Source organism: Lagopus muta, chromosome 18 (genome assembly GCF_023343835.1).
Source record: "Lagopus muta isolate bLagMut1 chromosome 18, bLagMut1 primary, whole genome shotgun sequence".
NCBI lineage: Eukaryota > Metazoa > Chordata > Aves > Galliformes > Phasianidae > Lagopus > Lagopus muta.
In genome coordinates this window covers 8,072,840-8,100,383 of record NC_064450.1, presented here as the reverse complement: position 1 = coordinate 8,100,383, position 27,544 = coordinate 8,072,840, and the positions used below count along the sequence as shown (strand labels likewise).

Below are 27,544 nucleotides of genomic sequence, written 5' to 3'. Positions count from 1 at the left end.
AGGCTCTGTCTGCATGCAAAGTGGAATGAACTTCCAGACCTTAATGTATACACAACCAAACACTCACCCAGATCACAAAGTTAAGCGAAGATGGAACACCACCTGTAACTTTTGCCAGAGATGCTGAACTGTCAATGACAGCATGCTTTGAAGTTTAAGATTTTGGGCCTTCACCAGACCAACCCAGGAACCCTGCAGCACCTGCTTGCCTTACTCCTGATCAGTATTAACTCCTTGTCTTCCACATTCACTAACACTACACAGTAACTTCTTACAGCAAAATGTACCTTACATTTAATTTCAAACAATATGAAATCTTAAATTATGTATTTATTCTGCAACAAACCCACACATCACAAGTTCACGTTGTTGCATGTAGGCAAGGTTTGGCAAGCAATACACACAGACAAAAATGAAACTAAACAAAGGCAATTACCTCCTCTTTGCCTATGTGAGGACCAAAATTTGTGCACGGCTTCATTTTGTAATGAGTAAGGACTCATTTTTTCTGCACCGCCACATCAGAAATAAAATGGTGGCACAGAAGACAGCTGCAAGATTAAGACACAGTTCAGGTGCCCTTTGCATCCACTACTCAGAAGTGTCCCCCTCTTCTTCCCCCCTTCGAAGACAATCCCAAATATTTAAAATAAAGTTTTTCTTGCTCCCTGACCCAAATTTTAAAGCCATATCCACTGCATACTTGATTTGTAGGGTTATTGTCACCTGAAGATATCAATGACACTGTAATATTGTTTTCCCATTTGTCATAGCCTCCTCATTGAAGACAATTTATCGTTAAAAGGGCTGGGAGTACATTTACATCTTATTCTAATTTGTTACTTAATTTTAAAAGATTTTTCCACCATGTAACAACTGCAGTGGAACCACCGACTCACTCAGTCTCATTCACTTATTCAGTAAAATTGTATTAGCGAAGAAAGATTAAAATGTGAGAAGATTAATAATGACATTTCCAACAAAAGACACAGGAGTCCCCGCATTTTGCTGAGCGTGCACTAAATTAAAACACAGCCACGACTGAGGAAACCTTTCTGATGATAACAGCATAAAGCACAACACACAGAGGTCTCTGCAGTAACCTAACAAGCTGTGGTTTTTCTGTGGGTTTAATGCATGACCCAGCAGCTCCTACTAATTAAGGACAGTCCCAGCAGCATGCCATACGAATAAATGCTTCTTTGGCTGTACCACTTCTCACAACCACATCAGCTTAAGCCGACTGGTCAGTCTGGTTTCCGGCCACCTGGCTGACAGCTGCTTATCTGTGCCACGTCTCTGAAGCGTATGTGCCATGCCCACACGTGGCATTTGAGTCAGGTTTCCTTTGTGGCATCCCAGCAGCCTTGAGATCTTTCTGCTTTGTATTTTGTTTCCCGTTTAAAGCACCCACATTAACACTGCTGTTCTCATGACAACAAGGATGCATGCTGTGTACTCTGGAGGGCAGCATGAGAGCATGTGACGGTGTGAGGGCACAGACCCTGCTAGTATCATCATGCCTGAAGGATGGCTGCAGGCAGGGGACACCTCTGCTGCTTGGGGCAGGCCCTGAACAAGCTCTCTCCTCGGCTGTGCTCAGATTCTTCTGAAAAAGCACCTCAGAAAAACAGAACAAAACAAAAAAGCCACACAGATGCACACAGCCTGGGTGATCAGGGGACCAGCATACTGGAGCAAAAACTAAAAAGCAAGCTGAACTGCCTGGAAAAATGTCTGGTTTATCTTCCATTCTTTTGTGCAAGCTCACATGGAAAATGTAATGCTCAGCATTGCACCTAATGTCAGCAGTGCACCTAAGTTCCACACTTCTACCACCGTTTGACCCTTCTGTGCCACCTTACTCTTATCTGAATACCATGCAAACACTCTCAGATCAGATGCTAGACAGATTAAAGCAACATGATGAGATAAAGCCATAGGTATTATTCAGCAGGACCTAGAGGAAAGCTGATTGTTTTCTCTGGCTGACATATTACTTGAAGCAGGAATTGAACACAGAAGTGAACATGTAAACTCATTTTTTTCACTCCTACCTCCAAAAACTCTAACACTTTGCCAGAAAGACTTTTTCTCCTTATCCACCTATTTTTGACCTCTGAAATTACCTATTCAAAACAGTTCTCTGAAACGACTCACAATGCACCAAAAGGTTTATGAAGTCATTTCTGGATGCTTTATTTTTCCCAATTTGTCAGGTTTAAGAAATTATTTTTTCATTCTTAAGTTATTTATGGCTGACAAGCAATGGAATGATGAAGCACAGTTACCAAGACTGGTGACAGGCCTGTTAATACCCCAAAATGAATTGGCCAAGTAGCCCCAAATATAAACCCACTCTTGCCTCAGCAAGATGTTCTAATCTTGCCCAAAACATACAGGAAGCACGACTTTGCTGGCGCTCTCAACGGACAAGAAGTCTGTAGTTCAAGGATTAAACTGCTACTTTTGTTTACTGAGAAATTCAACACTTCCTAAATAGTTTTCATATGATCTCTGTAGCATCTTAACTCTCCCAACACTATTACAGTATGTATTTTATTTTTACATTTGGTAATTCTCTGCATACACACTTTTATCTTTAGGTCCAAATGTCTCTGGCACGAGATGCTGAATTTAAAAAATAAATAAATACAGAAACCTGATCAGAAGGTTATTTCTACAGCTACTGTTCAGCTACAAGAGAACTAAAAGATTAAAAGCCTCACTTACCTACTATCTGTCCTCTAACAGTGTCATTGTCATTTGGCCCAAGCTTGCACAGATCCAATCTCTGATCTAGAAAACAAGGACACACGTCATGCAATATTTTGATGCCTTTGAAAAGCACTCCGAAGTACCATCAGAACAAAAATGACCTGAGCACAAGACAGTCAGGACTTCAAGAAGCAAAATTCAAGAAGGGAGGCAAAATTAAAGATCTTGAGACCCAATTTTCCGTAATTCCAAAATAGAACACAAGTTTCTGAGATATCTGCCCTACTTCACAAAGCTCTGTTAACAGAAGCTTACTTCACATTTTAGTCCCTTGACCAGCAGCTGTCGTAAGGAGCTCATGGTGTGCCATCTCACAGCACGCAGCCAGCCTGCAGAATCAACTCATTTGTTGCACACTGTATCAGTGGAACTTCATAAAACAGAGCAAAATGTAATGTTCTGAAATGCTGATTTAATGAGAGAGATTTGAAAACAAAAACTTCAGTTCTAACTTTATCAGCAGGGAACCTGTTTGAAGTAAATTCAGAATGCTCCTCTGCCAGCAAGTCACCTTTTTAAAGAAAATGACCTTTATTGGCAACCACTAATTTTCCATCACAAACAACGTGCCAAATTTTGTTCACAAATTAGAATGCATTATGACTGATCAGTGTAAACAGCACCAATTAAGATAATAATGAAACAGGATCTTGCACACCGATTAACATTTTCAGAAGTAAACACAAAGCTGTGTTATAAAACAACATTTTATGACGACTGAATTTACTAATTTTGAAGAGCCAGACATTTTTAACTACAGCTTTTACTTCAAGAGAGGATTAACTTTTCATTTACCCTGTGCATTTCTGAAGGTAATAAAAAGGAAATTTGGAGGTAATGAGAATCTGCCTTTCTTCAAAATCCCAACACAGAAAGTTCAGTCTTGACAATGCACAAGCAGACTGCTGCACTGCATCTCCCACCGCTTTCATGAACCAGGCAAAAGAACTGGAAAGCCAACAGTAAGTTATGTTCTCTAACCTACCCATCCTCGGCAACAAAGCACAAACTACCAAACTGTTTGGAGCATACAAGCTTCATAAAAACCAACACAAACTCAATTCAGTGTCACTCTTTAACATTTCTGCACATAAGACATTTGAAAGAGAAGAAACATTAGCATTTAGCTTACTTACAACCAGTGTCTTTAAGGCGGTTAATTGCATTTGAAAGAAGTCTCACACAGCCCAGAAAACCAGCTCCCTGCTTTTTATGTATTTTCTTGTGATTCCACACACTGATCGTTATTGAATCCGATTTCCCAATATACCTGAAAAATGTGAACAACAGTACTGTGAATGACATTTACTGAATACTTTGAAGATGCACCACAAATGACCTCAGGGGAAAAAAAAAATTATCAGCCATTACATTAAAAACTGAGCACACGCTTTACCAGCAAGAACAACTCATCTTTAGATGTGCACGTAACACCGCAATGGAAGTGCATCTCACGAAAGGAATTTACCTGAACACAAATTAATCTAAAATCCTGATTCTGAACAAAGGTACCCATAAGAATCCAAAGTCTACTGAAAGCTGTCTAAAACAGCATCCCTGACAGACTGGCCTGGCCTCGGAGACTCCATCTCCTCAGGTCGATGAACATGCTTTGATTCACGCCCACATTCAGCCTAATGGAAAACCATGGCAATGCCTGCAGAGGATGCATTTGTTAGCAGTGTTAGCACATTTCGGATGCCAGGACACAAAAGTTCAGTATCCTTCTGCACCATTCCATCCACTGCTTTTCTCAGGCCACTCTTCCAGCCACTGGGAGCGCAAGTCACCCTACTGCTCTTCTGAGCAATCAGGAAAACAGAAAGTAAACCCAGCTACAAACCTGCACTCAGTGAACCTTCAGGAAGCTATCAATTATTACTGAGAAAACTCCAGAAAGGCCCGGTTTGAAGCACACATTACTTCACAAGTAGGACCCATTTCAAGAAGTTGATAACCATACCTCAGTCAATAAGTGCCAGGCTTCCCTCCTGTCCCCAGCTCAAGCTGCATCCTGCCAGCACTTCTACACAAATGCTCTGAGAAACCCACATCTGTGCCTCACCAACTTGAGGAAGCCTGCACACTGTAGGCTACTGCATCTTTGCTTCTTTGTTTGCTTGAATCTTTGCTCCTCTGAAGCAACTGCTTTGTGAGCTAGTCTTGGTTTACAGGGGACAACTTCACAACACTGATGATATACCAGTTATTGGCAATACTGCATAATATTAGTAATCTTAAGTCAAAGAACGTTAATTTGGATCTATGCTTAGAAAATGAGAACTGCTCCCAGATCACAGATTCTGGCCATCTGCAGTTTAGTTCCAAGTGGGAACTAACCTCTGTTTCTGAAGGAAAGCTAACCAAATAATTCAGCCAGTTCCTATATACCTCTCCCCCAGTGACAGAAGACTTGCCTGGCTTCAACACATCTGAGTAATTTCAAAAAGATACAAATGATACTGTCAAGGTTGGCAAACCAAATAATTGATCTGGCTTTCATGGTTAAAAATCGTAGCTCTGATCAGGTCAGCTCTCAATTAACATTTCTTCCTTTTTCCTTTATGGTATAAAACTCAAAGCAGAACTTTGACTTTTTTTTTTTAAACCACCTGCAGACAGGGACTGATTCAAGAAACAGAAGACAGACAAGCCCAATGTAGGCACATACACATGAATCTGTTTTAAAATAACAAGTGCACAATTAAGAAATAAATAAAAAATTTAAAAATCCACAACTGACACAAACAAAATCCAAGTTTTTTGGAAGAGCAAACAGATTACATGGCACAGGTTAGATTTTTGGCCTTACAACCTTGACAATGCCAATTTTGCATAGAGAAACGAGATGAAGATGGGTATTCACGTGCACAGTTGCAGTCTACAATGTTTCATGTACTTAAAATAAATTTTTATGAGAACAAGCTAAGTGCACTTAAAAATAAAGACTTATCATGACCTGTCTTGAATTTTCCAGTTTTCCTTGTTGCTTTAAAAAAGTCAAAGGTATATGGTTAAACACAATTTCACAATAGAACAGTTTGAATAATATGCAGAACAGCTGAATACACAACACCGTTTCCAAGAATTACTGAAACCTTCCAGGGTGAGGTTCTCATGGCTGAGATGCAGACAGTAAACCATCTGTACCAAACAGGTGAGGACTTACTACACAACTGCTTCACCTACTGTGATTTTTGACCTGAAAACCTGGCTGATTCTTTAAAGGAAATAAGCAAGGCAAGCAGCATTCACCAAATGAAAAGAAGAGAAAGAAACAAGGAGAAGAAATAGCTCAGTAAGTGCTGGCTGGCTTTATAGGGAAACGCTGCATCTATGATTCTGCATAATTTCAGGCATGAAAATACATGGCTGCATTTAGAGAATGGTGGTAGGACAAGCTGATGTTCCCAATTCTTTTGGTGGGTAGGTTACATTTGTTTTACATCATCTGGCAGGAAAGTTCCAACATAAGCCTTAGTTAGCAATTTTATTTGTTATTAAAAAAGAACGTTCCAAAAATTAAAGTGAGCAAGTTAAATGAAACAACTTCATTTTATTGGATGCTTCTCTTCTTCTCCTTATATTACTTGTTCAAGTTCTTAGAGGCTTTATTTATTTATTTTTGAAACTCCATCAGCAATATCAATTTCACTGCTTAAATCCTTCAACAAAGACAACAGTATTAGTATTAATGAAGTGGAAATGTGGAAACTCAATTTCTATATATGTTTTGTTAACTACAGAGCATCTGGTCTATATCCCTGCATTTCCCTAAGCTGTAAAGTTAGGGCTTTGGATAAGAATCACACGTTTGGAAACGTTATGACAACTGCCTATTCTTAGCACTTCCACTTCTAGACAAAAATCATGTAAATGCCATTCTGGAAAGCTGCAAAATATTTTGATCAAATGTATGACACAGGGACAGTTGTTACTTTGCCTAAATAAATTTGTCTTTGCCAGGACAGTACTCCTCCTGTGCCAAGATACCATGCCAGGAAGGTCTGGTACCCCGCAGCCTTTCAGCCCCATGGCATTGTACACATTTTCCCCAAAGAGTTCAGCTTGGTAGAGAAGCAGAATGAAGAAAGTGGAAAAAACTTATTCCTGAAAAAACACATCTCTTCCTGATCACAAGCCAGATGTATTCCCTCCAGAAAGAGAGAAAAATGCAACATCAAGAGGAATGAATTCAGACTTGGAAGCCAGGAATTCCCTACTTCTAATCCATGCTGTCACTTAGGCTTTGTTTCCTTTTATGAGCTGGACAAATTATTTAGTTTGTTTCTCTGTTTTCCAATTTTTGTTGTTATTTTTTTTCCACATTTGTTTTTCTGCTTGTTTTAAATATAACAGTAATGTCACGCTTTGAGTTATCAACTGTTTTCAGGCCGAAGGATAAGAGGGAGAAGAGGAAAAAACAAAAAATGTCATCCCAGATTTTTCCTCTTCTCCCCACCCTGACAATTACTCTCATCTCTGGAAGTAACAGGGGTGTTCTGAGCCTGCAGCACTAAGCCAGGGGCTGGGGCAGGAACACAGCATGTACACATGGCACTGGCTGCCTGCTCTTCTTCCCCTCCTTGATATGACCCAACCCAACACTGAATTAAGCCTAAAAAACACTGTAAAGCAGCTGCAGCAAGCAAACAGCAGGCAGAAGAGCTCCTACTGCACAACAGACATACCTCAAAGGTTCAGCAAAGACACATATCTGCCATGCTCGAGCTGGAACAGCCAGATCTGCCAGAGCCAGCAACACTTCCACCTGAATGCAGAGGGCAAAAGCTTCACCACATCAGTCTAAACAGCCACATCAAGGAGACCAGACTGTTACACGGTGATGGTAAGGGAGAGTGGTGGTTCTGCTTGGGGCAGTGCTGCAGCTTGAGAAGGCAGAGGCACAGAACAGCACTTGAACTTGCAGCAAGGAGATGCTGGGGAGTGCAGTAGTCACAGCAGCTGGGAGAAGCTACAGTGAATTGGAGAGGTGCAACAAGGAGGAAAAGCCATGAATCCTTGCTAGAATCTTGGGGTGCAGACTGGAAGGCCACAGAGCAAGGAGGGGTCAAGGAGCAGACTATGGCACTGAGTTTGCTGTGCTATAAGGGTAGAGGCTGATAGAGAAGGCTGGAACAGGCTAGAGAGAATAGGTGAGAGTGGGAAAGCTGTGGGAGAGACTGCAACTATGGGACAAGGGTGAGGAAGGGAACAAAAGCAATTGGGTATGGTTTAAATAGCATTTGAATGCTTTTAGTGCAAGAAGATGTGTAGACACAAAGTCTGGTTATTCAAAGCTTTGAGAAGAGCCCTTAACAATAGGGAAAGCACAAAGAAGCCTGAAAATAAGGAAGGGAATACATCCAGGGCAAGCGTGGTATTTTGCTAACATTAAACTGCATTCAGACAGCAACTATTTGCTAATTTCTTTCTGGAAGGCATCTCACATTTCCCCCTCTACACACACCCATCCAGACTTAAGAATCACAGCATCTAACTAATTCAGCTGCTTTCTTTCACAATAAGAAATTAAGGACCATGTAAGGCAAAAACAAAACTTTTTTTGTTCTTTATAACACTAAAGAATTCTTTAAAAACATCTTATACAACAGAGTATCTATTATGCTGAACCAGGTTAACAAAACAAAATTCCCTTGGACTTAGCCAGCTAATTCAGACATTATTCCATAAACACACTGCAACAGATCCATCTTAGTGGGCCATTTTCATACACTATAATGTGATACACAAGATTAGAAGCGGTGTTAACCTGTTACACAAATCCCATACAGGGGACTTCAATGAATGCAATTACAAAGAGAACAACTTTACTGCATGTAAAACTACTGCAGTCATTCAAAAATGGTAGGAAGAAAAGCAGGACTTCAGAAAAAAAGAAAAAAATCTACATAACTCCACCTTCCTCTGGTGGATTTCCTATGCTCTGTGGGGGCAGAAGCAGGCAAGCAGGCATTCTGCCACCAAGACTCCACGGGTTATGCTTGGTGTGCAAAGTATTTCCTGTAACAGTGGAAGTGTTGTAAGTCAGACCAGCGTTCCCATGCAGTGGTGTGTTGTCAGGGTAAACATTAGGAAGTTTTAAAAACCTAATACACTATTACTTTCAAAGAATGAGAAAACGAATCCCTGCAGCCTACGAGGTCTTCCATCAGGTGCTTGGCAGTACACTGGTTACTATTTTTACTAATTTTTTTTCCCCAAAAAAGGAGTAGTTCATTACCTAATTATCTGGTTCAGATCAAGAGCTGAGACCTGACACTAAGTATATTAAAAGTATATCTAAAATAAAAGACAGACAGTGAGCTGTTGTAGCTCAAACAATTGATCTTTTATTGCTTCAAAGAGGAACTGAAGACTAACTGCAGGTATTTATAAATGAAAATAAGTTTCTATAGAGTAAAGGATGACAAGCAAGACAATAACAATAAAATGGGATAAATGATTATGAAGATTTTGAGAGAGAGAGGATTACTTTCAAATTACAAGGCTTGCCACAACAATTAATTGTACTCTGGATTAGAAAGGCTCTGTATACTTCTGTTCATTAAAGAATTCAACTGCTGGAATCGAACACAGCAGTTAACCCTAGAGAACACGTAATTTATATTGAAAATAATATCCTAACTAAGCAAAATCTAGTCATGTTTAAAAAAAAGTGTAAATTCCTTACATCAGTCTAGCAGGAGCTCTTCCCCAAATCTTATAAACATACAGGTTAAGCAAGGAGACAGATACCTGTACCTGATTAAGAGCAATTTGTCACCAGTCACCAACAGAAACACAAATTAGATGGAAGAATGAAATGAAGATCTGGGAACCTTTAAGGAAAACTGTGCACTTTAAGTAACATGCACAATTAATTTTAAGTACGACGACACAGAGATGGCCCAAATCTGCCTCAGAACAAAATGCTCTGCTAGGAGCCCCTTTTCTATCCCTGTTTTGTATAAAAGAATGCAGACTGTGATCACAGTCTTGCTTCTAAGCTAAGAATGCAAAAATACCTTCTCTTCATCCTTCCTTGAAAACTGCAACCAAAAAGGAAGTTTTTTCAGAAGGTTTTACTATTTTTTTCCATTACTCTTACAGCATGTTAACTTCCTCCCTCGTTTCCCATGTCTTCTGCTCCTTCTCCAAAATTCAACTAACTCTCCAAATCATGAGAACATGGAGCACCTACAGTCCCTTCTAACCCACACCTGTCAATGGCTTACTTGCATTGTCACCACTTCAAAGTAACAGCTGGCACCTATGTGGGAGCTGTGGTGAACTGATGACAACTTCAACACAGAACACAGGTATGAAATGGAGTCATGGGAGAGAAAAAAAACAGACCTGAACAATGCATTGGAAAGAAAGAAGGACACGGTGAGGCAGAACTTTTCACTTCTCTTCCTCATTTTCAAGAAAGAGAAAACGCACTGATAAAAAGGACAGAAAATATATAATGCATGAGCACAAAGAAATCTGTGTAGAAGTTTTAATAAACCATATTATACCGAATATTCCATGCTTTAGAAAAACAGAAGAAAAACACAACATATACATGTCATACTGATTATACTGCTCAACTACACAGAAGGATGCTCAAGCAATGATAACAACATAAGAATTTGTAATAAAAGAGAATCTGAGACAGAAGATGGAAAAATAAACAAGAAACAGAGCAGGAAGACAGTGTAGTACTACAAAAAAATACGACGAGCAGTTTGAGGAAAACACTATTACTGACTTTCCAGGTGTCAATCTGAAAATATTACTATAATACTACAGTATGTACAAGGCATGTTGCAGACATCATCACTAGAAAATCAGGTACAGCATTTAGATTTTGAGGGAAATGAGAATGTGATTTTGACAGATGTATTTTTCACCCAAACTAATAAACTCTGATATTTGCCAGGCTGTTAGTAGGACAATATTACAAACATCAGATAATTTCTGTGTACTTTAGAGGACTGCACTTCAAACCTTTGGTTATCACTGTTACCACCTACAGGTCATAATGCTGATTCCATTTTGGATCAAGTGTATTCTTCACAGTATCTGTAGAATGGCATTGGCCAGATCCGTCCACCACAACCTTAGCAAATGGATCAGGAAGTCCTAAGAGAAGGAAAAAAATTAGCAAATGGATCAAGATGCTTCAGAATCCTAAATCACTGCTTTTTTTAACAAACATATGTTAATAAAAGCCATCTGCAATTTTAAAAGTAAGTCATATTTCTTGACTATGATATAAAAGAATTGCATGATGTATTAAGGACTGGAAATGGCTAGATTTGTAAGTTATTCCACACAAGTTTCTCTCAGTCTCTATCACTATCAAACACCTGGGGGAGGGTGGAGGGAATCATTCTGTGAAGCCTCTGAACACCTTAATTTCCTTAATTCAAGATGGAGTAAGTTTTTGGTATATGAAACATTCAGCAAAAGATAGGGAAAACAGAACTGCACTCTTCCTATTTTAAAGGCCGACTGTAATCAGTATTTTAGTTGACATTTGCATTGAAAGAAATTGTCCATAGCAGATTATACATGCTTTTGAGGTCATCTTTGTTTTTCTGCTCGTTTCCTGCTGCATTTTCTCCTATCTTAGTACCTCAGAAATACTCAGCACAGGTTCAGCTGCTAACAAAACCCCATGCAAAGACAGTACTGGACGACACAGCCGAGGGTGGGAAAGAAGCAGGACCAAAGCAGCCTACAATTAGCTCTACTGCAACTGCTGTCCTGAGCTATTAACTGACCCCAGAAGGGATGGTCCCACCACTAACACTGTTTTTCCCTCACACTAATTCCTGCCCTCATCTGCATGCCCAGTGACTCAGCTGCAGGAATTGCAGAGGTGAAACATTATTTGCTTTTTCTGTAGTGTAAGGTTTGCACCAGCTCTGCTTCCTCAGGCGACTCAGACAGAGCCAGTCTGGCACCAGTGGCCCAGGGCTGGTGCCAGACACGGCAGATGGGGATAAAGGCAGTGCAGGCAGGGAGGGGCCTGCTGGGATCCATGCTGCCGACTGGCTTAGCTGCAGTATGGAACTGTTCTCTTCAAAGCTCAGGTCTGATCTTTTGAATTCTTCCTACCCCCAGAAAGAAGGCAGCAGGCAGGTGATGTGTGTGTGCATGCCTACAGAGCCAATAACATTCCTGTCTGCCTGCTTCACCTCCTCATTAATTAAAATATAATTTCAGAGTACGTAAGCATTATGATACAATTAATAATTGAGATGCACTTATATGTCTGCTGGACAAAAAGTTCTTCTATATTTTAAGTACATGACACTAATGCTGAAAAACATCATTTGCTTGAGAGAGTAGGTTTGTTTCCCAGTCCCATAAAAAAAAAAAAAAAACAAGGGGAGAAGGAAAGCTTTAATGTATTTTGGTTTTAATTATTATTATGAATGTTGTGTCATCCAAGAAAAGAAAAAAAAAAAAAGTAATCAAAAGCCCTGAAATAAAATGGAGCAAAAACATGAAAGACCCCTTAATGCAACCAACCAAATACAGCAATCACATGCAAACAGGGATTTACAGAACTTGCATAATATTTATCGCAACTATAAATGTTTAAAACTTGAACAGCTACTTACGGAAAAAGTCCTTTTTCACCAAGTTCTTTGCACACAGTACTGTAGAAAAACAAGAAATGTAAAATTAAGTTTCTGGTTATTAATACCAACAGTGTTAATTTACTTGCCCAGCATACCAGAAAATCCTGCTCAAAACAACAGGAACGAACATAAAAGAATTGTGCACCTACACCATTTCTATTATCATGTAAAATAATTCCGGAAAGCTGAGCCAGAAGTGTCAGCTTTTGGCAGTTCACCTGTGGGCAGATTGCAGGGAAGCCACACAGCCGTGCTCTCCTCTGGCAGCAGCATCGCATGCGTTTTTCTCCCCGGTGCCAACTGGAGCTGCTCCTACCTTTACCTATTGAGGGAACCAGATCAGTCCTAACGAGCTCAGCACACGGGGGCACAAGCAATACGAGCTCTTGTGCCCTGCAGAACGCTCACAGCTTTCTGACCACAGAAGAGTGCACGAGGTGGTCTTGGCTTTTGTATTTACTTTCCATGTAAGATAAGAAATTTTTTTTTTTTTTTTTACCTGAAAAAACATCAGGGTGGAGCAGGCTAAATTGTAACACTAAAGTTTCATAGCTCCAAAAATATGTATTATTGTAAAAGCTGAACATTTTGGGCAGCTTTTTTGATTATGTAAATAGGAAGGAACATCTGTACTTCTCCACCAAAAATACCAAGGGGGAAATAAGAATGGAGTATGTAAAAATGGAGGTGAAAAAAATACATCTATAAAAGGAGACAACTTTCATATAACAGTGCCAAAGTACACACACAAGACTTCTCACAAATCGCACTGCTATTCAACTACACACACTTATTCATTATGGCAGGTTTAGCAAGCAGGAACTATTAGATTCCCCTGCAAAACACTAAAACGCTTAATGGGTAACACAGAAAGATTCCAGAGTATTGAGTGAAAAAAGAAAACATGGAAGTACGTGGTTGGAATCAATGCTGCAGAAGACTCCTCGGTATAGGAGCCCTTTTGACATTTTTTTAATGAGACCTCCAATATTTGTCACTACCAGGAAACACAAGAGAGAAAGGAGCACCCAGTCAGCGCATCCCACAGCCACCAACCCCAAGCATTTCAGGCTTTCCCTACAGAAGGTCCCCCACAGATCCCCCACATTCTCTCATATGTCGTGCAGACTTCCACAGTGGGGCAGAGAAGCACCATCCTGAATAGCTTTGCATGCTAGCTCAGTCCAAGTTACATATTTACATATTATTTTACATCAGTGGAATGAGGCTTCCCCAATTTTTATGTGGCCATGTTCATAGAGATAATGATGCGGTGAAAGCACTTTCCAAAGGAATTCAACACTGTAAAGTCTCACTAAAACTCTGCTCAGGTCTAACAAATGTCTGTGTTCCATGATACAGAAGGGGATATTCATTAGTGACTGCAGGTGGTCATAAAACAATCTCCTGTGCACTGGCACACACTATAGGAAAGGCATATATAAGTTCCCAGGAAAGTTTCAGCAAATTAGCTTAATGCAGTGGGATGCTAACAACAATACTGTCAATCTGAAGTAAAAGGACTGGTGCCAGGTTGTTATCAGTTGTTCCTTCTAAAGACGAAAAGGGTCAAGAAATAGTTTTTCAGCTCAAAGACACAACGGGCCTCCTAAAACATTACGGTATTTAAGGGATTTTCACCCAGTAAGTCTCACTATAAACAGTCAACAAATGGTACCACACTGATAACGTGCCAAACATGTTCGGTGCTGCTGATACCTGGAGTTCAACATGTGCAACAAGAAGACTATAGCACCACAGTCTGCTCCATGAATCTATCGTACAATGCCTGCAGGATGATGTGGTAGAACCCCACAGGCCTCCAGATGCCCAGCAATTTAACCACTGCTCCATTTATAAGCAGCTGATAACTTAAAAGACATTGAAGGAAATAGATAATAACAGAAACTTAGAGAAATGCACCTGCAATTCCTTAAGATTTTATTAAAACAGGAATATCCTCAGCCTGACAGCTGTCAACAAACACCACTCACCCAAGGCATCTTTCATCCGGTGGTACAGAAACCTTCATATAAAGCAGATGCTTATCTAGATGGTCACTTTCTTAAACATATCAGAAAATTACTACTTGCACAATTTCATCCACTGCAAAAAATGGGATCTGTCAAGTGAAGCCAAAGATTCTAAATGACAGTTGAGGCAAAATTCATCTCCAGCACAGTGGGCAGACCATATGCTCCAGAAATTGCAAAATGCCCCAAATAAAAGAGATTTGACGAGTCTTTTCAGAAAGAAATCAGAAGGTTAATGGATTATGAAAACTTGCTTTCAAAATATTAATCAATTCTGTCAGTGCAATTTAACCAGTGCCTCATGTTGCACAATATACAAATAACTGTTTCCCCAACAATTAGCCATTAGTGAAGAAACTCATACTATGGCCCAAGTTCTCTCCTAGTAACCGCACTGATTCTGACTAATCAGTCTTTATTCTGCCTTATCAGGTTAGCAAACAGGAGGCACATGAGAAACTGTCCCTTAGGTACACCCTTTCTACCAGGTATTTCCACATACAAAAATCCCAGCAGCATCAGCTCACTTCTAAATGAAACAATCTTCTTCCATGTCTGGAGTTCCAATCTGCCTCAGGACTTCTGCATGTTTTCCCACCGATGGGAAACGTACCATGGTTTATGCTCCATTTTTCTAACCATTTCAACACTGCATTAGACCTGTTCTGAATATTCTGATAACCGACTGATTAATAGCTCCCTGAGAATAAAAACGAAGGAAGTTCATTTCCTATGGATTGATGTTTTACTGTTGTCTGAAAGCTACAGCTGAAGCTTTTCCCAGTGGCAGGGCACTCACACGGCTGCTCTCCCACGCAGGCTCTGTAGTGATCTACCAACACCTCATCTCTTGCTGCAGCTTTTTCCTCTCTGTTCAGGTCACTGCGACAGGTCTCAGCAATTCTCATGAAACTCACAGGGCTTACTTATCTTTAAGACCTGTCCTATGTTAAATTTCAGCCAAAGATTCCAAAAACAGAAAGAACTAAAGAAAGGTCACTTATTCCTCAAAGAGCCAAGTGCAAATGCTGATTTGAGCCCCACGCAATGAATGAAACACCCATCATTACCAGATCTATGCAGCTGCACCATTAACAGACCCTCTACAGGCCACAAAAGGATATTATTTGTTTTAGAACTAACATGTACAAGTAACATTCCTATTAAAATTATTCAGAATCAGAAAAAAGTACGAAGCTATTTAAACTTATTTAAACACTGAACTTTTTCAGAAACTAGAATACAAACCAGCACCCATATCTATCAACACTGGTTTGAAAAAGGAGGAGGAGCACTGTACCAGCAGTGCATCATCAAAAGACATTAATGGCTTCCAGTACACATAAGTAGATAAAGCATTCATCACAAAATATCAGTGAGTCAGTGGATACCTATGTTTTGTATCTATTACAGACTTCCTGGGAAGTCTACAGAAAAGAGAACACCACTATCCCAACATGAAGGAACAACGTTCGTGTGCCAAGACAAACACACACATCAGGTTTACATGCTGTGTGTTCAGTACATACCTCTGTATCATGCCTTAAGATGTCATTCTACACATGCTATGGACAATAGTGACACTGAAATTTTAAAACACATGACAAATCGTATTAATTCTTAAGCTATCCTATAGAGTAATTTTTAAACGTGTATTGGAGAGATTGATATTTTGGACGAAAGATACAAGAAGAAAGGAAAGAAAATAAGAAGTAATCACGAATGTCCATGAAAGCAAGCACACAAAGAGAAGGAAACACATGATCAATGCATTTAACATTCAGTACGTGACTGAGAAAGAGAACAATGCCCATCAGGCTCTGCTGGGTGAGCACTGCTGTGCCAGTGGCAGCCCAGAGCTCCCAGGAGGAAGAAAAGGAGTAGGTCCAAAGCCAAGGCTGTGTTTACTGATGTTCTGTCATTTCAGTGTCATCACCATCGTGGAACTAATTCAGCCCTCTCCTGAGTTCAAGTTTTAGCATTGTAATTTCTGGGTGTATTTTTTTGTTTTTTAACCCAAGGGCTTTTCTCCCAGAAAAAGTGCTTATTCCAGAAGATACGGAACCCATGGGATAGCGGGGAGAAGGACAGGCTGCCTATCAATTTCTACCACAATAGCTCATTTTGAAGACAAGTCTTTCTTCCCCCTACAGAAACACCATCTTTTAATGAAATCCATTAGCATTGCTTTTTGTGATCAGATCCCAGTTGTTTGCATGTAATACGCAGTGCAATACAATCACTAAAATAAGTCCCAGCTGTAGAAACACAATGCTATGCTGTTGCTAATGCGTGTTGTACTGATAATGAATGGTCGTCTATGCTTTAATCTGAATAAAGCTCCCAACTGCTCTGTCTCTTCTTGCCAAAAATTCCCCTTCCTCCTCCAGACTGTGGTTGCATTCCAATTACACTGCTGATTGGAATGAGCCTGCTCTGGGGGCAGGGAGAGGGAGGGACACACCACCAGCACACCCCTCCTGGCTTCCACATTGCTGTCCCTGAGACACAGCAATCACTGGGCTGTTCTGAACCCGTGGCTGACATTACACTTCTCCTCAGATTGCATACAACTTCGCAACGTTGTTTTCTTAGAAAAACATCTGAGAGGGGCAAACCATACGCTGTGCACAGGTTCCAGCAGCATAGCTCAATGCTTAAACATTTCAAACAAATTCCTACTGTTTGCAGCCATTGCTGGCAAGCTGCTGAGCAACTTTTATTTTCCTGCTCTCACTCCCTCCTTGGATCTGCTTTAATTCCCACATGGGAAGATATAAAACAGGAGGTCTTCAATACAAAGAGAGCTGTAAATAATGCCATACAGATTTGTAACTACAGCTATTGAGCTAATTGCTTTCTCAGTTAAGGTTTTAAAATGAAACTGTTTATCCAACTACTCACATTAAATTTTATTTTACAATTATCTCTGGGGATTCTTTTTAAGTTTCATTTCCTTTGAAAAGTTTTTTGTTATCTTTTTCTCCTGCAGATGAACAAACTAAATGACCACAATCATCAGGTAAGAATTTCCTTTCAAGTTAATGAAATTTGTGCATTTTAAGAAGATTACAATTGATTCTCATCAAGAAGGGACACACAAATTTAAAGTAAACCTAACAAAGAAATGTTTTACAGGTGCATAGGAGTTCTGAGTTCAGAAGGTATTGAGGCATGAAGTGCCTAAAACAGCAGCAGCTGACTATTATGACTATTATTCCAACCCTGATCACTAATCAACACGAGCTGGAAGGTTTCAGGTTGCACCTAGCAATCAGGAAAGCTGCAGCTGTTCCTCTCTCAAATCAGGTCTAGCAAGCCTATGGATGCAAGGTAGATCAGGAAGCTGAACTGGCTTAACAGAAAGCTAACCTTCTGGGGAGATGGATTAGTTTTCCACTGGCTCCAAGAGCGGCACTGACTTACCCTGCAGCCACGCCATCAGTGGAGCTTAATGCAAGGAAGCAGCAGAGGAGGCGAGGAGAGGCTGGACTACAATTCTGACAGTAACCTGCAGCTGTGCTGTGCAAACACACTCCAGACCAGTGAGTTTTGCAGTTCTAAAACCCAGATTTTCATTTTTAAGCAGACTGATGGTTTAACTTCTGACTCTGCTATGCAGTTTCAGACATTTACTAAATACAGATAGATATATAAAGGAAGCGTTTTTTGCCATTAGGATATCAAAATAAGTAGCTACCAGCTCCATGTTCTGAGAGAGACAATCTTAAAAACTCAGACTACTATTTTTATTTCACAGCACACAGAAGCACAGAATCAAAGCACTGAACAAAGCACCTCTCTAGCAAGCAGACACACAACTGCTTTAAGAGTGCTTTGCCTTTATGTGGTAACATCTTCTCTTTTGGAGTCCCAGCATACAGCAGGAATTCAGGATAACCCATTGAGCAGTAAAGAAGAATCGGCACAAAACACGAATAAACTCAGATGCTGGCCAGAGGCGGCACGTGCTGAGACGAGACAGAGGACCCAAACAACAAGCAGAGGGATGCCCATCTCCCCCAGGGCTGGGCAACAAACCAGTGGCGACTGCCATTAAACCAGGTGTGAACGCTGGAGGACCAGCCAAGCACCGCTGTCTTCCTGAAGGGAAGCAGCCAGGTAGGCCTGGAATCACCATCACTGACTGTTTCATCTGCATGTCTTTTCTCCCTGAATTAGGAAATGCATACCGTGCTCCCTTCTGCCCCAGGACAAGTTGGAAGGGCTGGCAGCTTCTTAACAGGCACAACTGTCTGGAGCTGACATCTCCCTCTATGCTCACAACATGCACACAGCTCACACTGGTAGAAAACTATTTTACAATTCACTTTCAGGATTATAAAACCTAAATTTAGAATCACATCCCTATTCCAGTTGCCTCTTCTTACTTGGAACGCACATTAGAACAATTCAGAACTACCAATGCTTTTGTGAAGTGGTATTAAGGTACTGATAAATCAGGTTGACAAACAAATGTACTAAGTTACATTAATCCATTATTGTTAGGCTGATATACAAACATAAGGTACACAGCTTTTAAATACACTTTTTAAATACCTACTAGGGTATTCTTAGCATAAAAAAAGCTCTTGTAACAAGAATTTCCTTTAGTAATTGTTAAAATTCTAAATTATCCCATAAATGCATTCCTGCAAGTTCAAATTCAACATAAGCCAGACGCTAAACCCTTGATACACTGCATGTAAAATGAAACCCATTTCAAAGGATCACAGGCACCTGCTTGTGAGCACTGTCACTCTGAATTCTGTCTCAACAAATTGCAATGATACCTTTGGGACTAAACAAACAGAAGCACCATAATCTACATTCAAACACCAAACGCCAGTACGGATTGCTGAGATGTGAAACAAAGTCCTAAATAATACAATTTAGTGCAAAATGTGACAGAAACCAACAGTAACTTTTCTTTGCTGCAGATTCACTGTATGAAATGTTGCCTGCAGCAGAAGGCTGCATTTAACTCATTTTAGAATTCCTGACCCACATTTTCCTTGAACGCAACTCATGGAGATTAAAGATGAGATGACAAACACCATGTATTTATCGTGGAAGAAGCGATAATAAATACGTATTGTATGACAGAATAGAAACAGGACAACAAATCATTCACCTCGTGCAATAACAAAACGCTGCTAAATTCCCATAGGAGGAGCAGCAGCAGGACGAGGGCTGGGCAGCCTGTGCCTGCCATGGCTGCGGCCACATGGAGCCTGCCGAGATTTGCCATGTTTAGACTCCTGTTTTAACATCACGATGTCTACTTCACAGTATTGTTTTACTGTAAACAAAAGGCTTCCTTTTCCACTTCTCCTCCCCTATTCCACTCTAAGCCAAAAGTAAAACAAAACACAAAAAAACCGACACCATCGCATTCTTGGTTGGAGCAAGTAATGCATTCACATTTCCTAGCTTCATTCAGCGATGGGCCGGCTGCCACGCACGTCATTAAGCCTATTCATGTGTCCAGTTTATTTGATATGCCTGTCAGGAGGGAAGGAAAGAAATGATGCTGCCACTTTTGCTGTGAAGGTGGCAGTCCTCCCCCAGCACTGTCAGTGTCAGCAGAAGGCTTGCAAGTCTGACACAGAGGTTTAAACCAGCAGATCGGAATATGTAGAGGCGAAAGCTGAAGATATACAAATTTTTTTAAAGCTAAATACCAAATAGGCCAATTAATCTGCATGGAATAGTACTGCACCATCCCCACTGGGGGGATGTGGAAGATAGGGGTTCAATCACAGCCCCAAGCAGAAGAAACACGTGGGAAACTTTAAGAAAACAAAGGCTATTGCGAATATTTGCATTTCCTGGTTTAGTGTGCATGGAGCCTCTCAGACCAGCCAGGATGTTTCTAACACATAACTTTCATACACTAGGAATTCCACTTAACTTCTCCACCCTACTACAAAAAATGACCTAATGCTCACATCTCGCCCATTTTGCACAATCTGAAACAGCACTATTGTATCAAGAAGTCATCCTAAACAGACCACTTACAAGCACTAAATACCATGCTGGTTCATTATTGGGCACAAAAGTCTACATCTTGAAATCAGAAAGTGTTAAATATTTGGGGGGGGGGGAAGCTGTCAGTAGTCAATGATGTGTTTCAAAAGTCATCCCTTCTGTTTCTCACATTTGTAGACTGCATAAAATTGTCCACCAATAAACACAGGGTGGGAAACAAACTCCTTACAAACCAGTGTGCCCGTCAGCTTTACTGCATGATCTTCTCAATTGCAATCAAATGTAATTCACCTTCCTGCAGTATCAAAAACATAATTCCTCAAAAAAAAAAAAACAAAAAAACAACACCACAACAAAGTCACCAAGATTAAGTAGTCTGAAACCTGCAGATGTGGTTATTATATTCAGATGTGAGAGAAGTACGAGCATTTTATGAGCATTAATTCTATTATCCTAGAAATGCAGAAATAAAACAGTATTTAAGATCTCAGAAAAAGGGGATATTTTACCTCAATCTCTTCAGAATCATTATGCTGAATTCTTACCTCAGTCCTTAAAAACTTGTTACAAATCCCAGCAGTTAGTTTTTAAACAAGGCCCAGGGTAGACTGCAGTAATTAGTCCCAAATTATCAGGTCGCATGCCCCCAAATATTTAGCAAACATGGGATTCTTCCTCTGAGGATGAGTAAATAAATTTAACATGGAAATTTAGCCACAGATTTCTCAGCCTCCTTTGATAAGAACAGGAATGGGGGAAAAAAAGCTAATAGAGGTAACAAATCATAGCCCTATTCTGATCTATTCCATGTACCTATGTTAATGTGCTGGGGGGAAAGAACCTCGCTAATAAGAAGCAGAGCGCTGCGATTTGTCTCACTGCAGTGAAACTCTCCACCCTCTGAATGAGCTGTAATGGAGGCAACAACAAAAGAAATTCATGATCTAATTACAAACCAGACAAAAATGCCCTGAATTTTCAAAAGGCCTTCAGACAAGAGGCACCTGCAGCTAACCCCGGTCCTGGCTAGCAGGAGCTGCAGGCACCAGAAGCTTTTCAGACTCCAGGACCGCTCTGTCTGTCAGGACAGCCACACACTTGATTTAAACAGGAAGTCTCAAAATTCTGCTGCTACAAACACGGTCCTGGTGGGATGCTGCTGCTGCTGGGGCTTGCCTGGGAAGAGGCAGAAGAAAAAAAAAAACAAAACCAGTCCCAAAACACGCACATTATTTACCTTCATACTCACAGTAAGTCTCAGGCTGCTCTTCAGCAAAATGCTGTACTGAGTCGGTACCAATAAAAGCATTGCCAGCTGCTTTGTAAGAAATCAGTCCTAAACATGACAGCAGCTAAGGCAACAACTTTCTTCAGGGGAAAAAAAAAACGTCCTGGCATTTCAGAAACTTGAAATATTTGAAAGAATTTTTAAATGATTCCTTGAAAAATAAAACAACATAGAAAGTTCACAAAGATCGTGATCTCAACACTATCACTGGTGAAAACGAACACTAACGAAGGACAAACCTGGGTATTTCCCAAGTTTCAAAGCATAATTTTGTTCTACTACAACCTGATGTACTGAAACCATATTATATTGGGGGAATACTGATGACTGATGTACTCTACATACATCTTCCTTCAGTACCAGCAGCATCCACAACTTTAGACATGGATTGTGATCTGTCTCCCTGATAAAGTAAGAATCCTGCCTCCTCCTTTAATGTAGTTGAAACATTTATGTGTGAGTTCTCCATGTACTTCTCTAGGAAAGAAGTGTTTGCAGTGAAGTGCCTTCAGCTCTGGGAGCTGCCTCTCTCTTCAGCTTGGCAGTTCAGTGAAGCCTAATCTTGTCCTACGTATTTATTAAGGGCCTACACAAAAGAATAGGGTCAGCAGAAAGATCTGTGGAATCTCTATACCTTTACGTGGTTGTCAAGCTTATGTCTCTGATTACCTGCACCTCTACCTACAGAAATCTAATACTATAAACATCAACAGCTCATAGAAAGTACACATGGAAAAGCAAGGTCACAATCACACATCTTGTTAAAGATCTCAGGTAACCCAGTCCAGCCCTATCCTGCCAAATATATATATATATATATATATATATATATATTTAGTAAGGAGCATATGGCAGAAGATTTGTACCATTTCTTATAAGGCTGCACATGTAAGGGAGGAGCCAAGGCTGAGAAGGCCAGTTTTCCAGAGGAATCCTTACATTGGGGCACATTGCTCCTTGGATATCTCAGGAGCTAACAGAGTGCTGTCTCAGGCCTGAGAAACATATAAATATTTTCTAAACAATACAGTAACTTACCAAGCAAAACCGTTTTCCCTCTCACAACTGTCTTCTTACATCCCAGTTATTTAATAACGAACACCTTCAAATTCCTTTAGTTTCTCTGTCATCTACAGATCTTACAGATGATACAACCAAACACTATTTCCTGTTCTGAACATCTGACACACCTGGCCTATTCTTCACGTATTGTACAATAGTAATGGCATTGTCAGTATTATGTAGATACAAGATTTTCAACTATTAAAAATTAAATTGCAATGGCTGCCCTGGAACTGGCACACTACGTTAAACTACATCTCCAGCTAATCATTTATTTTCACTGAACATTAAGAGCAAAAATCCACTACTCTGTTTTACCAAGCTCTGCCAGCATCCCTCACGTCATACTTGCATTCCAGATGTGTAACAGTCCTCGCTAGGAAGAAATATTGCTGAAGGGTCATAAGAATGGAGTACATCTAAAATGCATGAAAACAGCTCATGATTTTGTTAAAAATCCCATGTAAGCTGCAACTTGCAAAGCAGAAATTAGAACTAACAGTGAGCCTGGTGGTTTGATCCTAAATATAGATTGCTGCTCAGGAGACAATAAAAAACACAGGATTGGAGAAGATAAAGTGTTAATCACATATTTGGTGGTTTATGAGCCAAAGCAGTCTGAGGTTTAAACTGCTTCTGCTCAGTGCTCATCCCATTCAGAGACGATGAATCATTTCCCATTTGGCAACACTTCTGCCTACAAGGCTGTCTTCTGTGAGATTTCTCCTGTATCCTTGTAATAGATTTGCTAATTTAGTACACCTGACTTTGAGCAAAAACTATTGTTGCCAGCTGTCAGACTAGACCTCGTCCTGTTTATCAGACACATCTAAACCATCCTGTTCTGCCCCAATCACAGAAACAGAACTCTTTACTAATCCCACTGCAGTAAATTACTTTCTAATATCCTTGTTTTTCTTACTCTGCCAAAATACCAACACGTAGATTTAAAGCAACAGCAAAATCAATTTATCCACAGCAACTGAGCTGAAACCAGTTTACCCAGTAACCACTACTTTTTTTAAGTAGTATTTGCTGTTCTGGTCATTCTGGCTGTGAATTCGTGAGTCTCAGCAGTAGAAGTCTGACTAGTTTAAGTGAAGGTAATATAAGCTCACGGGGAATGTATTCAAGTTTTAAGGCAGACTTCCACATCTCTTCGAAAGATAAATCTGAGCAGAACAAAATATTAAATGCCTCACACACTAAAACATTTCATTTTCCCAAGGGCTTTGTGCATGCAGAAGAAAACTGCATTACTTTCTGTTTATAAATATTTGTCTGGACAGCAGCTTAAAAGGGCAGGGTAGGGGCTACAGAAAAATATGTTCTGTTTTCAAAGAAAAAAAGCCCAACAACCAAAACAACCTGCCTGCATGGAGTGTGGGAAATAGATGGAAAAACAATTTGTGCGACCCTTCTAATCCTAAACAAAATCTACCAGAATTTGTCTTTACGTTCTGCATTACACACATCAGTTATGCAGATGCAACAAGTGGAGTCACTCCTTTTTAGGCGCCCAGAATTCCTACTGCACTTTAAAAAGCTCAAGAGTTCACCTAATGCCCATGTTGGATGCTATTTTGATACTTCTACCCTTCCAAATATCGTACAACTCAGTATAATCAACAAAAACACCAGAACACATCTACTCTCCCCCACCCAAGTGGAAAAAAAAATAAAAAAAGTATTTACATTCCTCTTCTTTTTTTTTTTTCTTCCCATTTTTAGAGGACCATGGAACTGCTTACTCATTTCCAGCATTCGGATCTGGCTCCATGAATTCCTGGTGATCTGAGGTGCTGTACCTGAGCTCTCCCTTGGGACTGGCTCTGAATGGCCGTGTTCTACCTGCAGGTTCCATACTGCCCTTCCAATGGCTTCTGCTCAGTTTGCCACCAGAACTAAACTAAACTATATCTGCTTATTTGTAGACCAGCTGAGGACATCCACTGATGTTTTTGTTCAAGAAAATATCCATATAACATGCAAACCAACACCAACAGATTTCAGACATGAAAATTAAAATAGTAAAAAGAAATATGAAAAATCAAGTGCACAAACTCCAGAACAGCTATAGGTAGCATCGCTTTTGGAATATAGATACAGGGAGGAAGGCACCAACGGGCAAAAACAACATTTTTATCACATGGTATGAATGAAAAGTCATAGGAAGTTCCTAAAATAAGAGGTGGTGGAGCACAAGAGATTCCTGGATGCAGGAAAAAGCCAATTCAGAGCAGTTGACAGTGATTTAGCAAACCTATAGGTGAAAAGTACACCTCTGTGGTTAGCTTGGGGCAAACAAAGGAGTTGCTGGTGATGGGCAGGACGTCCTGCTGCTCACCTGGCAAAACGTGTCCAGTTCCTTTAAGGTACTGTTCCTACAAATAGAGGAAAAAGTTCTATATGTATATATTGTATATATATATTTTTTTACAAGGTTCTTCATTGTAGCCTTTGCAATGATGAATCAGATACTGTATTTCAAGTATTATTCATCTGCACAGTTCAAGCTAGCCCTGAGTAATCATTAAAGAAAAATATCTGCCAGGAAAAAATAACCCAGAATACATGATTCATTCACTTCTGAAACAATAAATGGTTCACCGTAACAAAAATAGCTATATTGTAAATATTTTAATTAAGAAGTTTAAAAAACAACTCCATACAATGAAGAAACAATGACCTTTAAGAAAAATAATAATAATATTTAGGTGTTCAAATAACAAAAAATCCAATTAGAAAAAGGTACTTCCATGAAATATTGTTAGCACTGTTCTAATAAAACTGTGCTCGATTCTGTAGCTATTTAAGTTCATGTCTGCAACAGACAGAGCTCACCTCTCAGTCTCACTATGGAACCATGCTCATTTCAGCACAAAGACGATGCACGCAGTGCATCTGAGAACGACCTCTAGCTCTGGAAAGTTCAAGCCAGCAACATCCCTGGGATTGCTAAACAACTCCCTAGGAAGGAGTCAGGGCTTCCACAGGGGAAAAGGGGATCAGCTGAAAAAATAAAGTGTTTAATAGCTTTATAATTGCCCAGAGCTCAAGGAGGTGTGGAAAGGAGCAGCTTTTGGGGAACAATGTCTTCATAGGAGCAGATTTTGTTTGGATTTTTATCAGTTACACTGGAAGAAAAAAGTAGCACTGTAATCATCAGCAAGTTACACTGCACAAATATAAACTTGTTTTTTAATTGCTTTTCTTCATAACTAAGCGTAAGTTTCCTTACAGTGAAACCAAGCAGTCTCGCATTCCATCAGTTCATTTACTTTTAGTTAACTAAAAAAACACATCTGACATCATTTTTTAAATTTTTCCTCACTTTGTCTATATATAGCCATTTTCTGAGGACACCTCCACAAGAATTAATAAAAGTCAGTGCCTCTCTCTTGTTGGAGATGCACCTGCCCTACATTCCATTTCTGATTTCTTTCTTCACAGTTTTAGTGCTTTTGCACATTTGTGCATGTATGTGTTTAGCAGACAGCAGGACAGCAACCATCAGCGCTCCTCACAGTGCAGTCTGCTGGGTACAAGCAAAGCACAGTGCATTTGTCAGCAATCAATTAATGCAATAAGCTGGTTCTGTACACATCTGGTGGTGACACCTCATGTAAATCTAGAGGCCCTCCTCTTCTATAAAGATATCTTCACAGAAAACGCAAAATCAGAAGACATTGATGATTACCACTGAAGTAGTTACAAATATATTAATTATCAAATGAAGAAAAAGAACTAAAATAGGTCAAATCTTCCACACAACTAATTCAGCAAGAGCAGGTCACTCTTTACTGAAAAGAAGATCTCTCAACTCCAAAACCTTTGCAAATATATGGCATGTAGATTACTCAAGGAAACATTAAAATCTACAGATTCCATCTGTTATCACCTATTAACTGAAAGAAGCAATCAAGGCATCATTGCTTGGAATCAAGTATTTTTATTAAAAACTGCTTCAGCTAAAAGCTCAAAACCTTGCTAAAAACCTTGGAAACGTGAGAATTAGTGCTGCCCCTGCAAGCCTGAGTCTTGTTCACTGCTGCAACCTTAAGAGTCCGGGCATCAAAATATTCCCAGCATCTCATCCTGCCAAAATCAGTCTCCACCTCCCGTCTGTTTGTCCCAGGCGTTCCTTGTTCCAGTTTACGCCCTTTTTCTCCACCCTCGTCCAACTTTTGAACCCTCAGTACTCTGGTTAATGCCCTTCTTCACGCCCCCAAGTTGAGCATTAACAGGACAAGCAGTCTGGGTGTGCTCAGCTCCTGTCCCCGCCGTCCCTGAATCTGGCAGCACTCCTCTGCTGACTCAGAGACATCTGCCTGGTGCGGGCCCCTGTCTGATAAGGTCCACCAATTCAAGATGTGTGACATAAAATGTTAATCTCCCTGAAATCACTTTAACAGACTCTTCTCCAAATAAATTCTGCCCAAATTAGGCACTGAGCATGAAAAGTATCTGTTAAGAGGCAGCGTAACTTAGCCAGCGCTTCCATTTGTTTTCATTGGCTGTTATAGCCGGTGTAAAAGCTTCAGCTTGGTATTACAGGCTCAAGCATAGCTCTAAATCCACTGACAGCAAAGAAAAATCTAAGATGCTCACACACAAACTGTATTCAAGCTACAAGGGAACAGGCGCTCCTACTCACCACGCTGCTGAAGTGCAGAGGGAACAAATGCTCACAAGGTCCAACTGCCCAGGGCCAACTCTCCATTTAGTGCTGCTCTGTCACAGTGATGCAG

The 27,544-nt window shown here is 40.2% G+C and overlaps 1 protein-coding gene across 2 annotated transcripts in view; it reads right to left on the bottom strand.

The window, feature by feature from the left end:
• SMURF2 (SMAD specific E3 ubiquitin protein ligase 2) overlaps window positions 1–27,544 on the bottom strand; it is a 55,517-nt gene that overhangs the window by 19,444 nt on the left and 8,529 nt on the right. For both annotated transcript variants that reach the window (XR_007380419.1, XM_048964757.1), the window contains exons 2-5: window positions 12,399–12,437; window positions 10,800–10,908; window positions 3,915–4,048; window positions 2,734–2,799 (exon numbers count right to left, since the gene is read on the bottom strand). Coding sequence is in view for 1 of the 2 variants with exons in the window: in XM_048964757.1 (XP_048820714.1) it covers window positions 2,734–2,799; window positions 3,915–4,048; window positions 10,800–10,908; window positions 12,399–12,437 (348 nt within the window). In the remaining variant the exon portion in view is untranslated. The remainder of the gene's footprint in view (window positions 1–2,733; window positions 2,800–3,914; window positions 4,049–10,799; window positions 10,909–12,398; window positions 12,438–27,544) is intronic.